This window comes from Bos javanicus, chromosome 6 (genome assembly GCF_032452875.1).
Source record: "Bos javanicus breed banteng chromosome 6, ARS-OSU_banteng_1.0, whole genome shotgun sequence".
NCBI classification, from domain to species: Eukaryota; Metazoa; Chordata; class Mammalia; order Artiodactyla; family Bovidae; genus Bos; species Bos javanicus.
Genome location: NC_083873.1, coordinates 104972820 through 104994273, shown reverse-complemented (window position 1 = coordinate 104994273; position 21454 = coordinate 104972820). Strand labels below are relative to the sequence as shown.

The window sequence follows — 21454 nt, the reverse complement described above, 5'->3', positions numbered from 1 at the left end:
AAAAATCTAACTGCTATTAATTCAAAGAGTAGAAATACCCAGGGGCTTCTCAGGGGAGGTATCACTTAGGCAAACTCTTAAAAGAGGAGTAAAGTTTTGCCAGGCACAGAAGAGCAGAAAAAATATTCTAGGCATAAAGAACAAAGGTGTGGAATTGCTGGGTCATCAGATGGTCATTTAACTTTGGAGAACTATTTGGCTGTTTCTAATACAAGGCTTTCCTGGTGGCTCAGATGGTCAAGGATCTGCTTTCAATGTAGGAGACCCAGGGTCGATCCCTGATCAGGAAGATACCTTGGAAAAGGGAATGACTATCCACTCCAGTATTCTTGCCTGGAGAATCCCATGAACAGAGCGGCTTGGCAGGCTACAGTCCATGGGGTTGCAAAGAGTCAGACAAGATTGAGTGACTAAGCATGCACACAATACAGAGTTACTTTATATTCCCACCAGTCATAAACGAGAGTTCCAGCTGCTGCACACCCTCCCTGAAGTGTCACTTTTATTTTAGCCTTTCTAACATGTGTGAGATGGGATCTTTTAGCGTTTTATTTCCTTGGGAAATAAATATAGTCACAGGCATAGTAATCTGAAAGATAGTATCAAGAATGCTTTTTACTGAACCACTGGAGAGTAATATGCCAACCTGATGCCCCTTCACCTCTGAATATTTTAATATTTCCTAAAGATGAAAGTTGAATATTCATTGGAAGGACTGATGCTGAAGCTCCAATACTTTGGCCACCTAATGCAAACAGTTGACTCACTGGAAAAGACCTGATGCTGGGAAAGACTGAAGGCAGGAGGAGAAGGGGTGGCGGAGGATGAGATGGTTGGATGGCATCACTAACTCAATGGACATGACTTTGAACAAACTCCAGGAGACGGTGAAGGACAGGGAAGCCTGGCCTTTAATTTGTCTTTAATTTGGTCACCGGCAGCTTTCAAACTGGTTTATGTCCTTTTTACAGGTCCCCATCACTCTCTGAGCCTTCCCTTGCTTTCTGGTACAACAATATGCTCCAAGTTCATTTTACACTTTCCCTGACCCAGCCCCATCAGGCATTTCTGCAAGGAGCCCGGTTCCTGGAAGCTGAAATTGCTATTTAGAAGCCAAGATCTGAGTGCTAAACATGCTTATTGCCTCTGGGATGTCAGTGTGTCCAGGCTCTCTTGGCAGACAGAGCCAGAAAAATCTGTCTGCTTTTGCAGACCTAGACACGCACACACGTTTATGACCACATTTCATTTCTATGTCCACCTATGTAAACTGAGAACCATGAGTTCACACCAGTCCTTTGCATTCTAATCCAATTTCCCTTTCACTCACCTGAGAGTCTGAACCTGGCTTCCATTATCCTTCTATGTTTACTACTTGATCAATCCCCCTGCATACAACCAATCTGCCTCTTCCACTGCTGCTCCTCCCCTGTCCTGGCTCAGGCTCTTACTGCCCACGCTGAGCCAGACCTCCTCAGCTCGCTCAGGCTCTGAGCTGCCCCGGGAAATGCCCCCATAGCTGTGGACATCCCCCCTTACTCTGACTCACTCCATGCCTGCAGGACTTAGTTGTTCAGGAAGGAGAGGGGCTTAACTGACTTTTAAATAAAGGGTTCCATTAATATCTGTCACCCTTTGTGTCCAGAGTATGCTAATATGCCAGTTTTTAATTTAAAATGAACAAAGGACTGCAATGCAGCAGACTTAGATGAAGTTGAATGCTTTTTTTTTTTTTTTAAGTGATAAAAACAGATCTAATTATACACAGAATGTCTATTGAAATCCTCAGGGAAATTACAAATTAACTAGTTGAAGGCAATTTGAAAAAAGCAATTTTTCAAAAGTCATCAGAAAGATCAGTTTATGCTCGATAATTTACTTTAATTGATTTCTCTAACTGAAAGCTGAGTATTTCATAACTGCAATCAAAAGTTTCCACCTGGCCAACATCTGTTTCCAGGTCCCTTATTTGAAAAACTCTGGGATTTTATATAAAATTTGAGAAGAACAGAAGGATAGAGAGGAGAGGGAGAGAAACAGTTTTTCCAGGTCTGAAACAAGAAATTACATGGAAGAAATTCTTTGAAAACCTTAGATAAAGCCCTATACAAATATGAGAGAAAAGTGATAACTATTTCAGAGTGCAAGGAGATCAAAAGAGTCAATCCTAAAGGAAATCAGTCCTAAATATTCATTGGAAGGACTGATGCTGAAGCTGAAGCTCCAATACTTTGGCCACCAGATGCAAAGAACTGACTCATTGGAAAGGACCCTGATGCTGGGAAAGATTGAAGGCAGGAGGAGAAGGGGATGACAGAGGATGAGATGGTTGGATGGCATCACCGATTCAATGGACATGAATTTGAGCAAGCTCCGGGAGTTGGTGATGGACAGGGAAGCCTGGCGTGCTGCAGTCCATGGGGTCGCAAAGAGCTGGCCATGACTGAGTGTTGTGGATAACAACAATCTCTCAACAAAGGCTCTAGGTAGAAAGGACACAACCCACACTGATCCCTAGTACTGTAGTACTCTCATTTCAAGGACGGCTGTCGGACTAAGGTGTCCACCAGGGCACAGGTCTCCTGGATTCCCCCAGAGCAGGAAATTCATGACATCATCTAAGCCATCTTCACACTTACAGATATTTACTGGGCATGTACTTCATACTGAGTGATTTTCAGGCCAGTGTTAATCAAGTGTGATCCACAGACCAGTATGAGACTATGAACTGTTTGTTACTGGTCTGCTATGAGTAAGAACAAAAATGAAGAATAATCATTTAGAAACATTTATGGCAATTTGATAATGCTGTTTGATCAGGGGACTCCTGTCTCCAAACAGGGTCTAGACCACTTCAGGTGTTATCAAACTACAGTGGTGGGTCACCTGAGTGGGGGAAGAGGGACAGAGAATATAAGTGTGTACGTATGAAGGGCATTCTAGGCAAAGAAATCAGAAAGGATGAAGGCACAAGAATGTCAAAGGATACAAGCAGTCAGCTTTGGTCAGAGCATAAATCCATGGGGACCAACTGAAAAAACAAAGTATTATGGGCCTGGAATGTCACGCTGCAAAGGTTAGCTTTGTAAGACACTGGAGAAAGGGAGGGCTACAAGTATACATGTGTTTTAGGCAGGTGCCTTCTGGGGTAAGGAGAGGAAAGAACCAGAAGGGAGGGCTGGACTACACGAGGTGGCTCACACAGTTATTTTCCTCAAGGTCCTCTGCTCAAAGTAATTGGCACAGGGCAGCTATCTGACAGGAGATGAGGCTGAACTTCACAGCCTAAATGAGAACAATTCCCATCTGACTGATCTTAATTTGTCCAAACCTCTGCTGAGAACCAGGAGCTGAGGAGGCAGCAGCAAGAGCCCCCTTCTTACCTTACTCAAGGGACCAGCTAGGTCTCAAGGGTCAGGGACGGCCTGGGATCAGGAAGCAGAAGTTATTAGCATCTCTTTCTGGCAGGTGTGAGACCCAGTGACCACACCCCATCTTGACAGCACATGGAACACCGTCAGAGCCTTGTTTCTTCTCCCAGGACCTGCTTTGGGCAAACACTCTGCCTGCCCTCCTGCCTGAACCATTCTTCCTTTCTGATCCTTTACCCAGATTATTTTCATTCAACCTCCAACACAAAGTCCATCGTTTGAGATAACCCTGGTTAATCTGACGTTCAAATCTGAGTTCAGCTGTATGACACTGGGCAAGTAACCCAAATTTCCCGAGTCTCGATTTCCTCTATAAAATGAGATACTAATTAGCAAGCGGGGGCTGGGCAGGGAGGTGCGGCGCGGGCTGCATCGCAAGAATCTGGCCTGAATACCCCGAGCACTATCTGAGCGAAATAATTTGGGCTAGCAAAAATGAGATACTAGTAGTTACTAATAAAGTGGCTGTGAGGATTACATGAAATAAACATACTGCCTGACCCATGGCAAGTACTTAATAGCAGATAACAGTACAAGTTAACATGGGTTAACCACTCACTACTCCTTGGAAGAAAAGCCATGACAAACGTAGACAGCATCTTAAAAAAAGAGAGACATCACTTTGCTGACAAAGGTCCATATAGTCAAAGCAACTGTTTTTCTGGTAGTCGTGCACAGATTTGAGAGTTGGAGCATAAAGGCTGAGTGCCAAAGAACTGATGCTTTCCAATTGCAGTGTTGGAGAAGACTTTTGAGAGTCCCTTGGACTGCAAGAAGATCAAACTAGTCAATCCTAAAGGAAATCAACCCTGAATACACTGAAAGGACTGATGTTGAAGCTGAAGCTCCAATACTTTGGCCACATCAACTCATTGCAAAAAACCCTGACACTGGGCAAGATTGAGGGCAGGAGGACAAAGGGGTGACAGAGGATGAGATGGTTGGATGGCATTACTGACTCAGTGGACATGAGTTTGAGCAAATTCTGGGAGATGGTGAAGGACAGGGAAGCCTGGCGTGCTGCAGTCCACGGGGTCGCAGAGTCGGACATGACTTAGGGACTGAACAACAACACAGGATATCCAGTGGTTCTAGCACTCACGTTAAAAAAGACCATCCTTGTTCCACTGAAATCGCTTTGTACCTTTGTGGAAAATCAACTGACCAATATATGTCTCTCTATATGGACTCAAATTCCAGTTCTGCCACCTCCTGGCTAAGGGACATAGGTGAGTCACCCCACTTCCCAAGCCTCAGCCTCCCCATGTGTAAGATAAGGGTCATTGCAGTACCTGCCTCCTGGGGCTCCTGTGAGCTACAAAAGTGTCCAGCACGGAACATGCCCAGGGAATCCTGGTCACAGCAGTTCGTGAGGAAATTGAAGCTTCACAATCATCAAGCTCTACAAACTATGGGCTTCCCTTGTAGCTCAGTTGGTAAAGAATCTGCCTGCAGTACAGGAGACCCAGGTTCGATTCCTGGGTTGGGAAGATCCCCTCGAGAAGGAAATGGCAACCCACTCCAGTATTCTTGCCTGGAGAATTCCATGGACAGAGGAGCCTGGTGGGCTATAGTTCATGGAGTCACCAAGAGTCGGACACAACTTAGCAACTACATCATCATCATCATCATCATTTACAAACTTTAGCTGCTATTATTATGATTCAGTTCAGTTCAGTTCAGTCGCTCAATCATGTCCGACTCTTTGCAACCCCATGAATCGCAGCACGCCAGGCCTCCCTGTCCATCACCAACTCCCGGAGTTCACCCAGACTCAAGTCCATTGAGTCAGTGATGCCATCCAGCCATCTCATCCTCTGTTGTCCCCTTCTCCTCCTGCCCCCAATCCCTCCCAGAATCAGAGTCTTTTCCAATGAGTCAGCTCTTCGCATGAGGTGGCCAAAGTACTGGAGTTTCAGCTTTAGCATCATTCCTTCCAAAGAAATCCCAGGGCTGATCTCCTTCAGAATGGACTGGTTGGATCTCCTTGCAGTCCAAGGGACTCTCTCAAGAGTCTTCTCCAATACCACAGTTCAAAAGCATCAATTCTTCGGTGCTCAGCCTTCTTCACAGTCCAACTCTCACATCCATACATGACCACAGGAAAAACCACAGCCTTGAGTAGACGGAGCTTTGTTGGCAAAGTAATGTCTCTGTTTTTCAATATGCTATCTAGGTTGGTCATTAACTTTCCTTCCAGGGAGTAAGCGTCTTTTAATTTCATGGCTGCAGTCACCATCTGCAGTGATTTTGGAGCCCAAAAAAATAAAGTCTGACACTGTTTACACATCTATTTCCCATGAAGTGATGGGACCAGATGCCATGATCTTCGTTTTCTGAATGTTGAGCTTTAAGCCAACTTTTTCACTCTCCACTTTCACTTTCATCAAGAGGCTTTTTAGTTGCTCTTCACTTTCTGTCATAAGGGTGGTGTCATCTGCATATCTGAGGTTATTGATATTTCTCCAGGCAATCTTATTATCATTACTATTGTTAACTAAAGAACACCAATGAAGACAATACTCACAATCTTTTCTTGTCCACCACTCGCTTGACTCGGATGGCTCTTTGTTCTGAGTAAAGTTTACACACTCCTGTCCAGGGGAAAATATCAGAGACCATTTAAAACTGCTTCTCAGGCAAAAGTATCATTATATACAGTGAGACATTACAGTCTTCAGCTAGCAAAGCTAAAGGTTGCATCCCACCTATTGTGAAATGCTACATGTGATCTTTAAGATAAAATGAAATACTTTTTAAGTAATCTTCAGTGAAATCCAAAACGGCAGTCCTGTGCTCCTTCACCTGCTGAGAGTGTATCCCCTTGTGGGCTGAAACAGAAAAGGACAATATTCAGGGCCCTGTATTCAATTACACTGAAGAACAATTCATCAGCTTCCTTACAACAGCTTCTTTATTAGATGTATTCTTAAAAACACAGCTATAAAACAAGTCCTGTGTCAAGTGACATTTCATTTTTAAAAGAGTGAGATTTATGAGGTTTTGCGAGAGTAAAAGATTAAACCTGCTGAAAACTACAGTCAAATAATTTATGGTTTATTACTAAGGGATCGTGTTTGACGTGGGCCATTTCTCGAGAGCTGACCCCATGCGTGTTAACAGGATCCAATGCTCAAGCTGACCTTCAAGGACCGTTTTAAATCAAAGTCAGAGCATACACTCCCCTCTGCCTGCCCGGCTGCCTGTCAGCTTGGGCTGCTCCGTCCTCTTCCCTCAGCCACTCACATTCACCTCCGACACTGAGTGAAACCTTCCTTCTCTGGGAAACCTTGACTCTCTGAGCCACAAGAACACCTTTCTCCTGTGAATCATCACTTCTTCTTAGAGTCTGTGCCAGTTGTATTTTGGTAGAGGCTGGGTACCTACAGTATGAGGCACCCTGCCAGTACTTTACACAAATTACTGCTAATGGCCCAAACAATGCAGAAGGCGATTATGATTATGCCTGTTTTACACATGAGGAATCCAGAAGGAGCCCAGGATCACATGGTTTGTACTTATTTATCATTGTATTAACGTGCATGTATTTTCAAGGTATCTCAATGAATGTCCTTAAGGGTAGGGGACATGATCTGTTTTCACTACAGGGCTGCTGCTGAACCTGAGGTTCACATGGGGAATTCAACGGATCCATAAAATTATACACAAAATCTGATGCATCTGCATATTTTTTTTGTGGCAGGAAAGTCTACAGTTTTCATCACTCTCCAGGTGGTCCATCAGGGTTCAAATGGAAGCTACCCAAACAAAAGTCTGGGTCGAGCACAGCAGCATCTGACCACTTGAATTCCATGCTATGTAACGTAATCTGCATCTGCTTAAGCAAATTAAAAGAGAATCAAGGTAGACACCTAACTTGGGAAGCCGTCTCAGTGCCCCAGTAAAAATTTAACATCAATGAAAGTGAGATGATGGTAACCCTAAGGCTAGCTATTGTCCTGAGGGTGCTAGGAGAATTTAATTCTCATGATGATCCCAAGAATGGGCTTCCCCGGTGGCTCAGATGGTAAAGAGTCTGCCTGAAATGCAGGAGGCTTGGGTTCAATCCCTGGGTTGACCCCAAGAAATATGCCATATAATTGTCTCCATTTTATAGATGAAGAAACTGAGACCCAGGGCGACTAAGTGACTTGCCCAAGGCCACATGGCCTGAACATGTGGAGCCGGTGTGCGTGCATACGCAGCCAAGGCTCCAGAGCCGTCCTCTTTACCAAGAGAGTCTGTCACTACAGTTTAATGCTCCAAGTAGAGAGCTCAAAGTACCTTCATGCGTCCTTGTTCACGTGCCATCAACCGCTGCCCTACTCAATGCCGCCCAGAACACAGGCACACCCGCACACACCTCCACACTCGAGTCACCTTCTCTGACCCTGGGCCCAAGGTAAACTCTTGGTTCTGTCTGGAGAGGTTCTTTCCACCTCCCTCTTCCCATCTGTTTAACTTGAATCATGGCCTTTGCATGATTTTTAACGGCTTAGGTTAAAACACTAATGAGGAAAAAGAAGACTTTGAAAGTTCTGAGACTGAAACCTAAATAAGAGCACAAGAGAGAGCTTTAACTGGCTGTGCCACACGCATCCTGTGAGTACTTAATCGTGAAAAGGCTGCCGGCTGCCCCTTTCAAGGCACACACCTTGTGTTCTCAGCTGCTGGATCGCTTCTGAGCAGGTCCTCATGAACGTCTGAGCATCCTGGTCTATCTGGTCTCGTTCTGTGTCCGTCATTCTCCCGTATTCAGACATGACGTGACTGACGGAGAAAGAGAGGACAGCATGAAGGGGCAGCAGCAAATGCCACACCTGGAGTCTGGATGGGGTGTGAAGGGGAGAGCAAAGCTCCCTGCTGAAATGACCACTAAGCTGAGACTCGAAGGATGAGGAGGAGCTGGCCAGGCTAAGAGGTGGGAGATTGCTCTAGACAGTGGAACCAATGCATATGAAGCTTACAGACCCGAACTCCATTTTCCTGACCATTCTCTCTAGACCCCAAACAGCCTTTTGCCCTCACCCCCCCACTGTAGTCTTCACTCTCCAAGGTCACCACTGGGGTCATCCTTCCCCTCAAGGTACTTTCCACCTTTGGACAGTGCTGATGGCCCCCCCTCCCTGATCTGCTTTCTCCTGTCTCCTGACTGCATTCTCTCCTGGTTCCCTCCCACCTCCCTGGCTGCTGGTTTTCAGGGTTTTTGTTGACACCTTTTACCCATGGGTTTCCCTGGTGGCTCCGACAGTAAAGAATCCACCTGCAATGCAGAAGACCTGGTTTCCATCCTTGGGTTGGGAAGATCCCCTGGAGGAGAGCATGGGAACCCATTAGAACCCCCATGGACAGAGGAGCCTGGTGGGCTACAATCCATGGGGTTGCAAAGAGTCGGACACGACTGAGTGGCTAAGCATAGCACACCCTTAGTCCCTGAATATTTCTGTTGTCCACACTGCTCCCTTGGTGAGTTCGGCTAGGCTAGTGGGTTTTTTTCTGTTGTTAGTTTTACACTGATAAGTCCCAAATTTATATCTTCAGCCCGAACCTCTCCTTGAACTTGAAATGCATATATCTAACTGCTGGCTCAGTATCTCTATTCAGATGTTTAATCTGTATTGCAAATATGCCCAACACTAAGCCTGCAGCCACTCCCAAGCCCGCTTCCCACTTGTGTTGCGGGCAATTCCATTCCTTCTAGCTGCTCAGGCCTCAAAAGGTCATCCTGGCACCTCTTTTTCTCTCTCAGTTCACAACTAATCCATTAACAAATCTCCTTGGCTCTACCTTCAAAACACTTCCAGAATCTGACCTCTTGTTATCCCACCCACTGCTAACCCCTCTGGGCCATGTCACTGGGATCCCAAGGCTGGACCGTTCACTGCAGCCGCCCAGCTGGCCTGTTGTGTCTGGCAAGCTCCTCCTTCGATGATTCAAATGCACCAGCCTTACCGTTCCTGTTATACAGTCAGTCAGATCCTATCAATCCTCCATACAGATGTCCAGTGCTTCCCACCTAAAAGCAGAAGCCAAGGCCCTTACAAGAGCTGCACGAGCCTTAAGGTGCCTCACAAGCTCGGACTCCTGCCCTCTCCGGGCTTATCCTCAGTTGCCCACGTCCCGCTGCTCCAGCCACTTGGCCTCTGCACACTTCCTGGAACGCTACAGCCGTACCCCTGCACCAGGACGCACACTAGCTGGCTGCCTTCTCCTTCGGAGACCTCCTTTCCCTGGATGAGATCTCCATGAACTGACTGCTTACTTCTTGTATCTGTTTATTCAAAGTCCCTGCATCTTAATAAGTACTTCCCTAAGCTACCTTTACACACTTGTATCCACCCTGACAGTTTCTATTTTCCCTTCTCCACTCCCCCTAAAAACATTTACTAAGCTCCAACATTCTATGTTTTACTCATTTTGTTTCTTTTCTATCTTCCCCTCCAAAATACACATTCCATAAAGGTGGGGGCATTTGTCTGCCTGTTCACTGCTGTATCCCCGTCATCACCAGCAATCCTAGGATTTAGTAGGCTGATAAATCAATGGATCAATAACCAACTACTTTCAGAATGACCTCACTTAGTGTGTGAGGCCGATGTGAGAAGCCTGACACACAGCTACAGCTGTGCTCCTTAACAGGCCCCTCCTGGTCTGATTGCACCCCTTGCCCTGAGACCTGCAGACATCCCACTTCCAGAGCCTCCCCTGGAAATACGGAGGTACAGAGGCCCCGGGAATGTGTCCCTCCTAGAACAGGCCCCCAAGAGAAGAGGGAGGAGTAAGCCTGGGGCTCTCCTTAGGGTCAAGCAGGAGGCCAGTCTCCTCTCCTCTCCCACCTCGGCACGGCACCCCCTCAACCCCCCCAAGCCCAGCGTCCACACTTTCTGGGCGAGCGCTGGAAGGAGAGAAGGCAACCCGTAGATTTCAGGGGAAGGGATGGCCTCGCCTTGGTGAGTGAGAGACGGGTATTTCCCTAACCCCCAGCCCTCCGCAGGGTCTTGTTTCCTTAACTAATTTGGCTTAACACGGTAATCCTGACAGAAATGTTCTCTGAGGAGAAAGAGCCCAGGGAGGGGAAGTGGGGCAGGGGCTGAGCAAGCAGGCTCATCAACCCTCTCCGCAACTCCCCAGTCCGGCGCAAGAGGATGGAGAGAGGGGAGGATGAAGAGCTGTGAGCACATGGGCGCAATCTGTACCGCCCCTCAAGAAACGGGCTCACCAGAAACCGGAAACGGAAATGGAGGCTAACGGGGTCAGGGGCAGACAAATGAGACCGGCGCTCACTTCCGAGTGACGAGGCACCCCATGGACAGAGTCGATCTATAAAAGGACCAATTTCAGGAACGTGATATTAACGTCCTCCTTCTCTATTTTGACTTAATGGAAACTCAGCTCAGTGAAACTGAAAAGGTCTAAAGGTTAATTTGATAAAACTGATTATACTCAATTAAAAGGTGGTGTTCCTTTAGGATACATTATATATTAACCTTTTAAATTGGAAATTGCCAGTATGGTCATTCTAGTAGTAACAACGACAGAAACCAAGAAAGTTTCTCCCCCAGGTGGTACTGTTTTGTCGCCAGGATATTGAGGAAAAGGTCTATCTACCAGAAGTGGAGAAATTATTTTTAATTAAAATCATTCAAGAGATCTAGCCAGAGGCTACTTAGGTTTCTTGCTGTTCTGCTTTAGTAAAATGTCATTATTATTATTTTTTTAATTAAATGGGTCAATAAAGTCTGAGTTCTACATTATGGGAAAAATTATAGCTTCCTAATTATGTCAAACTAACATAGCCTTGTGGGTCTGAAGGCAGTATTTCTCTCAATTCCACGATCGCACTCTATCCACAATGTTCCCAGTGAGGCAGGAGATAGATGGGCCCACCAGGGTGAATAGCTGGAGTCCTTTCCTGACACTTCAAGATGAAAATAGCAGGAAAATAGGGAGAGGAGGCTGGGCCCTGCCCAGATGACCACAGATTTCTCATTCTCAAAGTCAAGGAGACCTTCCCAACTATAAAGTTCCTTGGCGGTCAAAAGGGGAGGCCTATGGGTCAAGGTTAACCACAGGCTTCTTCGCTAGAATCCATCTTGGCTGTGAGATGCACGTGCATACATGGGAGGATGTGGAGATGCACCAAAGGTAGACTCAGAACCAAAGGAAATCTGGAAGAAATGTCCCATATAAGTGATTTAAACCACCACGAGGGTGGGACATTCTCTGAGTCCACCCATGTGTCTATCCACAGGTACTGTATTCTTCTCCCTCCTGATAAACACTTTCCTTGTTTCTACTTCCACCTTTGTGGGAATTCTTTCCTGCAAAGCAAAAGGGCCAGGGCTTTGTCATTGGCCACTGGTCTAGTGGCTAGGATTTGGCATTCTCAATGCTTCGGCCTGACCTCAGTCTCTGGCTATAAACCCAAACTTTGCTTCACGCCACTGAAGAGCAGGAGGAGAAGGGGATGACAGAGGATGAGATGGTTGGATGGCATCACCGACTCAATGGACATGGGTTTGAGTAAACTCCGGGAGTTGGTGATGGACAGGGAGGCCTGGTGTGCTGTAGTTCATGGGGTCGCAAAAGTTGGACATGACTGAGCGACTGGACGGAACTGAACTGAAGAGCAAGGCCGCCAGAGATCACTAGGAACAGGCCACAGCCAGCACCCTGCACTGGGAGGCACAGCAGTAAAACAAAGAAAAGACTTTAAATAGTCTACCACCTTTGGGAGGGAGAACGTGATGGGAGAAGATAAGGGTGGCCCTTCTCCCTCTGGAGAGAATGTAGGGTATGTGTGTGTGGGAAATGTTTATTCCCTGGTCCTCCTGTTTCTACCAGAGAATCCACACCTCTCATGACACCCTCCCTCCCTCCTCAGTCTCCACCCTCCTGCCCTTCCCTTGGAGCAGGGACTTCTCTGACTGGCAGCCTGGCAGAAGGACCTGAGCAGGGAGTGAACAGGCCTCCAGCCACAGCTCTGCTCTCTCCTCTCCTCTGGGATCTCCCTGTTTAGTGGCAGCGGAGGTTCTGCTCTGCTTCTTCTCTCATACGCTCTCAAGGGCCTCTGTGCTCTGTGCTCCCGGGCTGTGACCGTTGCATGGCACTAACGGCTGAGTGCACCCGTCTAATTCAGGAGCCTTCAGCAAGGCCACCCGCCCGCAGATCTCACCTGTGCTGCTACGCCAGATTTCACGGGTGAGCGAGCTTTGACCATGTCCATCTGTGTCACGTTGACTTGACTCCGGCATCCTCTCTCTTTCCCTCCCTCCTCTCTGGCAGGGAACAGAGGTGCTTTCTTTCTTTTTTTAAAAATTATTTTACTTCTTTTAGGCTATGCTGGGTTCACTGTTGCTCAAGCTTTTCTCCAGGTAAGGTGCTCAGGCCTCTCATCGTAGTGGCTTCAGTTGTTGCAGAGCACAGGCTGCAGGGTTTGCGGGCTTCAGTAGCTGCAGCACATGGGCTCAGTAGTTATGGCTCCCAGGCGCTACAGCACAGGCTTAGTAGTTGTGGCACATGGGCTTAGTTGCTCCGCATAACGTGGAATCTTTTCAGATCAGGGATCAAATCCGTGTCTCCTGCATTGGCAGGCGGATTCCTTACCACTGAGCCACCAGGGAAGCCCTTGAGAGGTGCTTTCTTTATCAAATGGCCACTGCACCACAGGTTAAATGGGGTTCCAATTCAATAACCATTCACCAAGGGACTTCCATGTGACAGGAACTCTCACACACATCTCATTCAGTCCTCATAAGAACACTGCGTGTGAGTGTGCTCAGTCATGTCCGACTCTTTTCGATCTATTGACTGTAGCCCGCCAGGCTCCTCTGTCCATGGGATTCTCCAGGCAAGAATACTGGACTGGGTTGCCATTTCCTCCTCCAGGAGATCTTCCCGACCCAAGGATCAAACCTGCGTCTCCTGTGCCTCCTGCATTGGCAGGAGGATTCTTTACCCACTGAGCCACCTGGGAAGCCCCTTATCCACATTATCCATACTTTATTTAAAAACAAATGAAAACTAAAGCACAAATATCTGAAGTGAGTTGTGTTTACTTACATGACTAATACTTGGTGGAGCTGGGACTAGAACTCAGGTGTGACTGACCCCCAAAGCCCTGCTCTTTCAGAGGAGCTAAAACAGGGGCAGGAGGGAAACTCAGAGTCCTCCGGCTACTGATGAAGTACAACTGGGAGGAGGACTCAGTGGGGTAATGACCTGTCAAGACTCAGGAAGCCTCAGGAGCACTAGTTGTGCTGATGCTGTAGTCACACAACCACTGCGTAGACAAGAGTGGAATGGGCCCTGGGGACCCCGGGCTTCCTCCCAGCGTGTGCTGCCACAGTAGCTGAGAAACGGGGAAGCCGAGGCCAGCTACCCGCTGTCTTGAGAAACATGAGGACTTGGAGTAAGTCCACGCCATGCTGCTCTGGGAACACTGACAGGCAGTGTTGTGGAGCTGATCTGTGCTGTTCGAGGAGAAATGTCTTAATCCCACCCCTATAGTCAAAAGTTTAAAACTACTGCAAAGTTACAGAATAACTGCCTTATACAATAATCTTTTTATAAATCCACTGCTTTTTTTCTTTTCTGCACAGCATTTCAGCTGTACCGTCTTGTCTGAATCTAACTAACAGGCAAGTGAGCATCACTCTCAATATTTAGAGCAGGACTCCTCAAAGGTTTTCTGAAAAGGGCCAGAATATAAATATTAGACTCTGAGGGCCATACAGCCTGGGCACAGCCACTCAGCTCTGCTGCTGAGGTGTAAAAGCAGCCATCCATACATAACATGTGAATGAATGGGCATGCTGCTGTTCCAATAAACTTTATTTATGACACCAAATATTTAACTTCATTTAATTTTCTTATGAGGTAAAATATTATGATTATTGGCTCAGATGGTAAAGCGTCTGCCTGCAATACGGGAGACCTGGGTTCGATTCCTGGGTCAGGAAGATCCCCTGGAGAAGGAAATGGCAATCCACTCCAGCACTCTTGTCTGGAAAATCCCATGGATGGAGGAGCCTGATAGGCTACAGTCCATGAGGACGCAAAGAGTCGGACACCATTGAGCGACTTCACTTCATTATGATTATTATTACTCTTCCCATAGCCATTAAAAAATGTAAGAACTATTCTCAGCTCACAGGCTGTACAAAAATAGGCAGTGAGCTGGACTTGGCTTATAGGCTATGGTTTGCTGACCCCTGGTTTAGAGGAAGACATTGCCTTCTGCAAGTTAAGTGAATTTCTCAGGTTCGCATGGCTAATAAGGAGGCAGAGTAGCTTGAACTAAACCAACATTTAAAGCATTCACTTTAGCGGATGCCTTTTGAAGGCAGAGGGAAGTTAATAATGGATTCCATGAGAGATCTCCACAACCACTTACGTAACCTAAGATGGCAAGTACTAAACAAAGGAGCTGGAAAATGGTAGGCTTACACCAGTTTTGTTAAGCTTTCCAAAACAACCGTCACTTCCATCTGTACAGACTATAGTATTAGCATCTGATGTACATACAGACCTTTAGAAAGAAAATTCATACTGCCATCTAGTGTTGACCAACTATTCCAACTGAGAACTTTTTTTTTTTTTTTTTAACTAAGAACTTTAAAATAAGGCTTACTTGGTATGAAGCACTAGAATAATAATTTTACTATATTCCAAAATTATGTAAATGAAATACACTTAAAAGCATAAAGTAGACAAAGTGGTATAGATTATTTAAAACTCACCTGGGGCATAATTATTTTCTCTGGTAAAAAACAGATATGAAATATTTCCATTTTTGCATATATATTGATTAAAGTCCTCTTATAAATTCAGAAGATTTATTCCATATTTTCTAACTGTGTGATAGGAAGGCTTCCAAAGGGCAAAACCCCTTATTCTATAATGATGAAATCCTAAACAGATGCTTCTAATGATGTCATTTCCTATGTCTAGTCCAACTTTTCCACTGCTTAGGCACTACAGTTGAAGCTGAATCCTATGGGAGCTATGCCACACTAAAGCCGGGTGCGAACAGAGGTCAAGGAAGAGCAGGAGGCACTGCAGTATAGTCCTGAGTCTACTGAGAGCTGGAGTCCATTCTAGAAGTCCTTTTGGAGGTCGCAATCAAAATGCTTTTTCTTTTTAAAAATCAACCTAACAAAAACCCTCAGGGAGGCAAGAGTTCTCATCTCTCCAAATGGCATTTTTGTGTGACTGGCGTGATCTCTTCATTTGCTCGGTAGTATGCATTCAGTGAGACACTGTCCCATCCTCTCTGCATGCTTCACGCCATGTTTGGCACATACAGAGCTGCAAACACGTGTGCACCTCAGGGAACACTGCTGCGGGGCTGTGGTGACTTTAAGGACATGGGATATGGCTGCACTTACCCTGGCTGGGAGCCCCTTTCTGCTCTGCAGATTTTCTTTCACTGTCAAACTGATCTTCCCCATTAACCCAGAGTTAGTATACAGTGAGGACGAAAACCTCACAAGGAATATAGGTATGGTAAATAACAGTCACCAAAATCATGATTAAAAAAAAAAAAAAAGACACTTACCTATAAGCATTAATATAATTTTTTCTGTGTTCTAGAAGAAAATCTCTTAGCTTGCCAATGTGCGAAATCTGTCATGAAAAGAAAGCAAATGGTTTATATGGATAAACATGTTACACCCATATGCAACAAATTTTAAATTAGTAGAGAGAGAGTGGAATGCTCTCTCTCCAAATCTTCAAAAGATTCTGAAGCTACAAACTGGACACTTCTGATTTTAGACTCTTGTAAAATCACTAACTTGTCAAAGTCACCCACATTCCTAGGCCTTGGTCTCCTGCTTAAGTCACAGATCACAACAATTACAGGAAGAAAGAAAGAACCAACAGCAATGAAGAGGTGACTTGAAGGAACTTCGAGATTCTATGAGATAATGCATGTCTAGTAACTGCACAGCATATGCTTAATAAAAGCCAATTTCCTTCCTTAAGCATTTTCTACCTAAAATTTTATAGACAAACATTCCTTCTTCCAAGTGTTCTAGGGGATGGATTCTAAGGCTGGAGCTATTAAGTTTATAAACAGGGTCCATGCAGAGCAGCAGAATTAAACAGATTCGGGAGCAGTGATAAATTCCTACACAGCACATCTCCATCTTCTCCACTTCTGAGGATGAACAAGAGAGGACACAAAAGTACAGGGGACTGAACTCCTGGTGGCTCATTTTTCGGGCGAAAGCCCCTACCATGTGTCAGGTGCTGTGTGTGGAAGGAGGGATTAAGAAACAAAACAACAAGAGGTAGGAAGAAGCCTGGGAACATGGTCGACACGGACAACAGTGCTTCCAGAAGGAGAGAACGATTAGCTAAGCCGGGGGCCCACGCGGTCCTTTGACCACGGCTCACGCTCGCTTCCTTCTAATGCCCTTTGTATTTATTTCAAACACACGCAGCCCCGGTCTCAAAGGATCTGCTGAACTTTCATCTTTTGCATGAAAGTTTTTCTGTCAAGGCCAACTCAGGCCAATTTTCACTCCGCTCTGAACTTAAAAGCATGTCTGCATCCCACCCACCGGGCACTCAGCTACACACGGCCACGTCCACTGGCTTCACTTTTGCGCACACGCCTCTCAGGGGTTAGGAACCATGTGAGAAGGAGGCTGCCCAGCTTCTCCCATGGCCCTACACACAACATGGAGCCCGGCGTGGGGTCAGTCAGTACTTGCAGACCGAGTAAACGTCTAAATACAAAAACAGTATTTACCACTGAAGAAATGTTCAGCAACTGTCTGGGGATAGGTTAGTCAGGGTTCAGTTACATTTCCCAGGGTCTAGACTAAGAACAAATACAGTTCAGAAAAGCACCCTCAGGCATCTTAAGAGCATGAATTAAAGAAAAAAATGAACTGTGACCACATATTCATTTATTTACCAGATTACAAAGATTACTGAGACTGTTCGGCAACCCTGGCTCCATAAGGAACCTCCACACACACACACGACCTCCTTCTTCCCCAGCGGCCCGTCGTGGGCACTGACGTCACTGTGCTCACAACCAGGCTGGGAATGTGAACCTCGCAGAGGCTACGTGACTTGCCCACAGTTACACGGTTAGTGTCTGGTGGGGGTTGGAGGCAAACTCAGGACTCTCTTGAGTTCATTTGGCCTGTCTTCCACTAAACCACAGCTGCCTGCTTCATCCTCTTATTCCAATTTTCCACTTACGCTGCATTTTAAAATCTGACTTTTAAGACTGTTGGGAAAAAAAAAATTTAGATCTGCAAACTAGGTGCTTATTATATCACATATGAGATATAATCAAATTAACTCTCCTATTTAATATGCTTCAGTGGTTCCCAGTATCAGGGTCAGGGTCCTCGATGCTAGGAGAGATTTAAGGGCAGGAGGAGAAGGGGGCGACAGAGGATGAAATGATTGGATGGCATCACTGACTCAACGGACAGGAGTTTGAGCAAACTCCGGGAGATAGTGAAGGACAGGGAAGCCTGGCGTGCTGCAGTCCACGGGGTCACAAAGAATTGGACACGACTTAGCAACTGAACGACAGCAACGAACAGCAATGGTTCCCATTCCCTTCCCCAGCCCCTGCCTGCAAGGGGCCAGGTAGCAGTGAGTGAGTAAGGCAACGTGAGGGGAGGGGACAGGGCACTGCGGAGGCGTGAATTCAGTCAAAGGAAGCATCTCTCCCAGTCGACTTGCCAGAGGGCAGCTAACTGTCATCTCTGCACCTAATCAGTGGGGTCAAGTCCAAGCCCCAAATGCAGCACTTGCGGCCCTACACAGTGCAGCTCCAGAAGTCCCAAGGGGCCTCAGTCCTGCCACGCTCCCCACCGACCACAAAGACCACAATGACTCCTTTCCGACTAGCTTCCCTTCACCAGAGCGCCACAAGCTCCTAGAGGGTAAATGGTCCTCCCCTTTCCCCAGAGCCTGTCAGGCACAAAAACTTCCACTGCCTGTTGAATAGATAGTGGGCACTGAATAATGCGGGCTTCCCATGTGGCTCAGTGGTAAAGAACCCGCCTGCCAATGCAGGAGACGCAAGAGATGAAGACTGAATCCCTGGGTCTGGAAGATCCCCTGAAGGAAGAAATGGCAACCCACTGCAGTATTCTTGCCTGAAAAATCCTATGGACAGAGGACGGGCCACAGTCTCATGGGATCACAAAGAGTTGGGCACGGCTACCACTGGAAAAGACTCTGATGCTGGGAGGGATTGGGGGCAGGAGGAGAAGGGGACGACAGAGGATGAGATGGCTGGATGGCATCACCGACTCGATGGACGTGAGTCTGAGTGAACTCCGGGAGTTGGTGATGGACAGGGAGGCCTGGCGTGCTGCGATTCATGGGGTCGCAAAGAGTCGGACGCGACTGAGGGACTGAACTGAACTGAACTGAAGCACACATGCAATGAATAATACCCTAAGGATTATACCTACTGTGGTAGGCAAGGGAATGCTATATACCCTCCTTCCAAAGATGTCCAAGTCTTATCCCTGGAGCCTGTGAATTTATTATGTTACATGGCAAAGGGGAATCATTGTGGCAGAAAGTAATAAGATGCTCATCAGCTGAGCTTAAAATAGGGAGATTACTCTGGATTTATGTTGGAGTATCCGGGGAGGTAGGCCCTATATAACCACAGGGTCCTTAAAAGGAGGCAGAAGAGAGTCAGAACGATGCAACGGGAGGACTCGATCCAATATTGTTGGCTTTCAAGACAGAAGAAGGGAGCCAAGGGATGAACACCACGTCTGCATGCTGGAAAAGGCAACTTAGTGGATTCTCCCCTAGTGTCTCCACAAGAGAAAGCATCCTGCCCACACCCTGATCTCAACCTAGGGAGTCCCACTTTGGACTTCAGACTCACAGAACAAGAACACAATACATTTTTGTCATTTTAAGCCACTAAATTGATGGTAACTTGTTACAGCAGCAGTAAGAAACTAACATACTATGTCTCAATTTGGGCTGCTGTAACAAAAGACCACAGGTTGGGTAGCTTACATACCCAACGCTTGTTTCTCTCAGTTCTGGAGGCGGGGAAGTCCTGGCCAAGGTGGCAGTATATCTGGGGCCTGGGGAGGGCTCTCATCCTAAGTTGTAGACAGCTGCCTTCTTGATGAGTCCTCACGTGGTGGTCCTGCATCTCTTCCTCTAAGGACACCGATCCGAAGGCCTCACCTCCAAATACCATCCCATTGGCTATCAGGGCTTCAATTCTGTGCTGACACAAACATTCAGTCATAGTGTATCTGACATAGCATAAAGCCTTATCTGAAACAGCCTTTTTCTTTTTAAAGGAGTCATAATGTTTTCAATAAAGGTTTAAGTGTCCAAAGGAGTCTACTGCACAGTCTAGACACAGAAGCTCCCCTCTTTAAGTTCCCCTCCTGCATCGTTAGCTAGTTTTAGTCTATCAGGGTTGGAATCATGTGTGGGGGTGAGTGCCAGGAACAAGAAGCCCCTCAGAAAACATGATTACAAGAAGTTTCACTTAAAGTGTAACAAATGTGATCCCTATTTCTTATGCTGTGATACCTGGGCTTTGCTTCAATATAACATGGGATGGAGAGTAACACCTGAAAGAGGATCAGTCATGAGTTGACAGCTGAGTGTGGGACTCCTTATAAATACTGTCTACTTCAATACATACTTGATAGCTTTCTTAACAAAACATTATTTTTCAAAATCTCCCATTTTTCACTCTCTTTTAACATGTTTGGTGATTCTGAAGTACAGATTTTCTGCTGCCAAACTAGTAATAACCCATACTTGAACAAACAACTCAACCCCACCTCAAATCTCTAGCTACTTTATTTCTAAATAGACTTTAGCAAGTTTTTGCTTAAAATTCCACTTAAGATGATCAATACCACTTAAAAAAAAACAACCCTACCAACCCCAAAACCTTCACTGAGAGTTTACTATGTGCCAGGCTCTATTCCAAGATCTCTGCATGCGTTAGCTCATGGAACTCTCCTAGCAACCCCGAGATGAGTAGTATCATCATGCCTGTTTTAACAGATAAGGAAACTGAGTCAGAGAGCTGGTAAGTAATCTGCTCAGGGACACATGGGGTGAAGCCTGGATGGAACCCAGTATTCTAAGTTATCAGACTGTAGTTCTTAACCCCCAAATTTATGCACAGATTCTTGGCAGGTGGCAAGTTCAGTTTTTCAGTATAGTAGTCATGAAGAGGGATGCCTGGGAATTGAGAAAAACACCCAGTGAGCAACGTCAGGCTGTTTTCGTGCGTCTGTATTCAACAGTGTGCTACACATCTGACGTCACCCCACAGTGACGGGCACTTACAGAGCACCGCTGTGTGTGCCAGGCAGTGTGTGAAGTGCTTGCTTCGTGCTGGCGTCGGCTCCCTTATAACCAATCGGATGAATTAGACATCGCCCCCATTTCTATTTTATACACATGGAAACTGAGGCCCACGTGAGCTCACAGGCTAATAAGGGGCAGGACTGGCATGGATCACAAGTCTATATGACTCAAAGGCTAAGTTATTTATATCATCAAAAGGTCAATAAACCATTACTACTTAGCTTATTTAAGTTTGAGGCTTTTTTTTTTTTTTTTCACAGAAATATAAACTGGGTTTCATGTGAGAGTTATTTATAGACACTGATTTTTAAAATGTTTTCAACTACAGTGGATACAGAAAGCTCTACAAGAGAGATTTTTTTGAATGTTTCCACACAGAGCACTCATTTTAAAAGTCACTCAAAGTAGAAACACGCATATATCCAAAGCAACTGTTTTCCCCACTAAAGTCTCCTCCTCCAAGCCCGGCTGTTATTCCCAGTCTTGTCAACACAGGAGGCTTGGAATTGGTGAGTACTGTCAGGATGCTGCGAGGAAGGCCCACAGATGTGTGCCAGGAACCAGGACGGTCACAGAGACTGGTGGTGCCACGATGACTGTTCACCCTGAGTACCAACCATCAAACTGCCATCAAAACACGGTTTAAACAAGGAATGAAGGCAACTTCCAGG

At 46.1% G+C, this 21454-nt stretch overlaps 1 protein-coding gene across 2 annotated transcripts in view; it reads right to left on the bottom strand.

Annotated features, from left to right (window-relative positions):
* STX18 (syntaxin 18) overlaps nt 1-21454 on the bottom strand; it is a 118456-nt gene that overhangs the window by 29684 nt on the left and 67318 nt on the right. For both annotated transcript variants that reach the window (XM_061420796.1, XM_061420797.1), the window contains exons 2-5: nt 15991-16058; nt 8086-8201; nt 6185-6262; nt 5959-6025 (exon numbers count right to left, since the gene is read on the bottom strand). In XM_061420796.1, coding sequence (XP_061276780.1) covers nt 5959-6025; nt 6185-6262; nt 8086-8201; nt 15991-16058 — 329 coding nt within the window. The remainder of the gene's footprint in view (nt 1-5958; nt 6026-6184; nt 6263-8085; nt 8202-15990; nt 16059-21454) is intronic.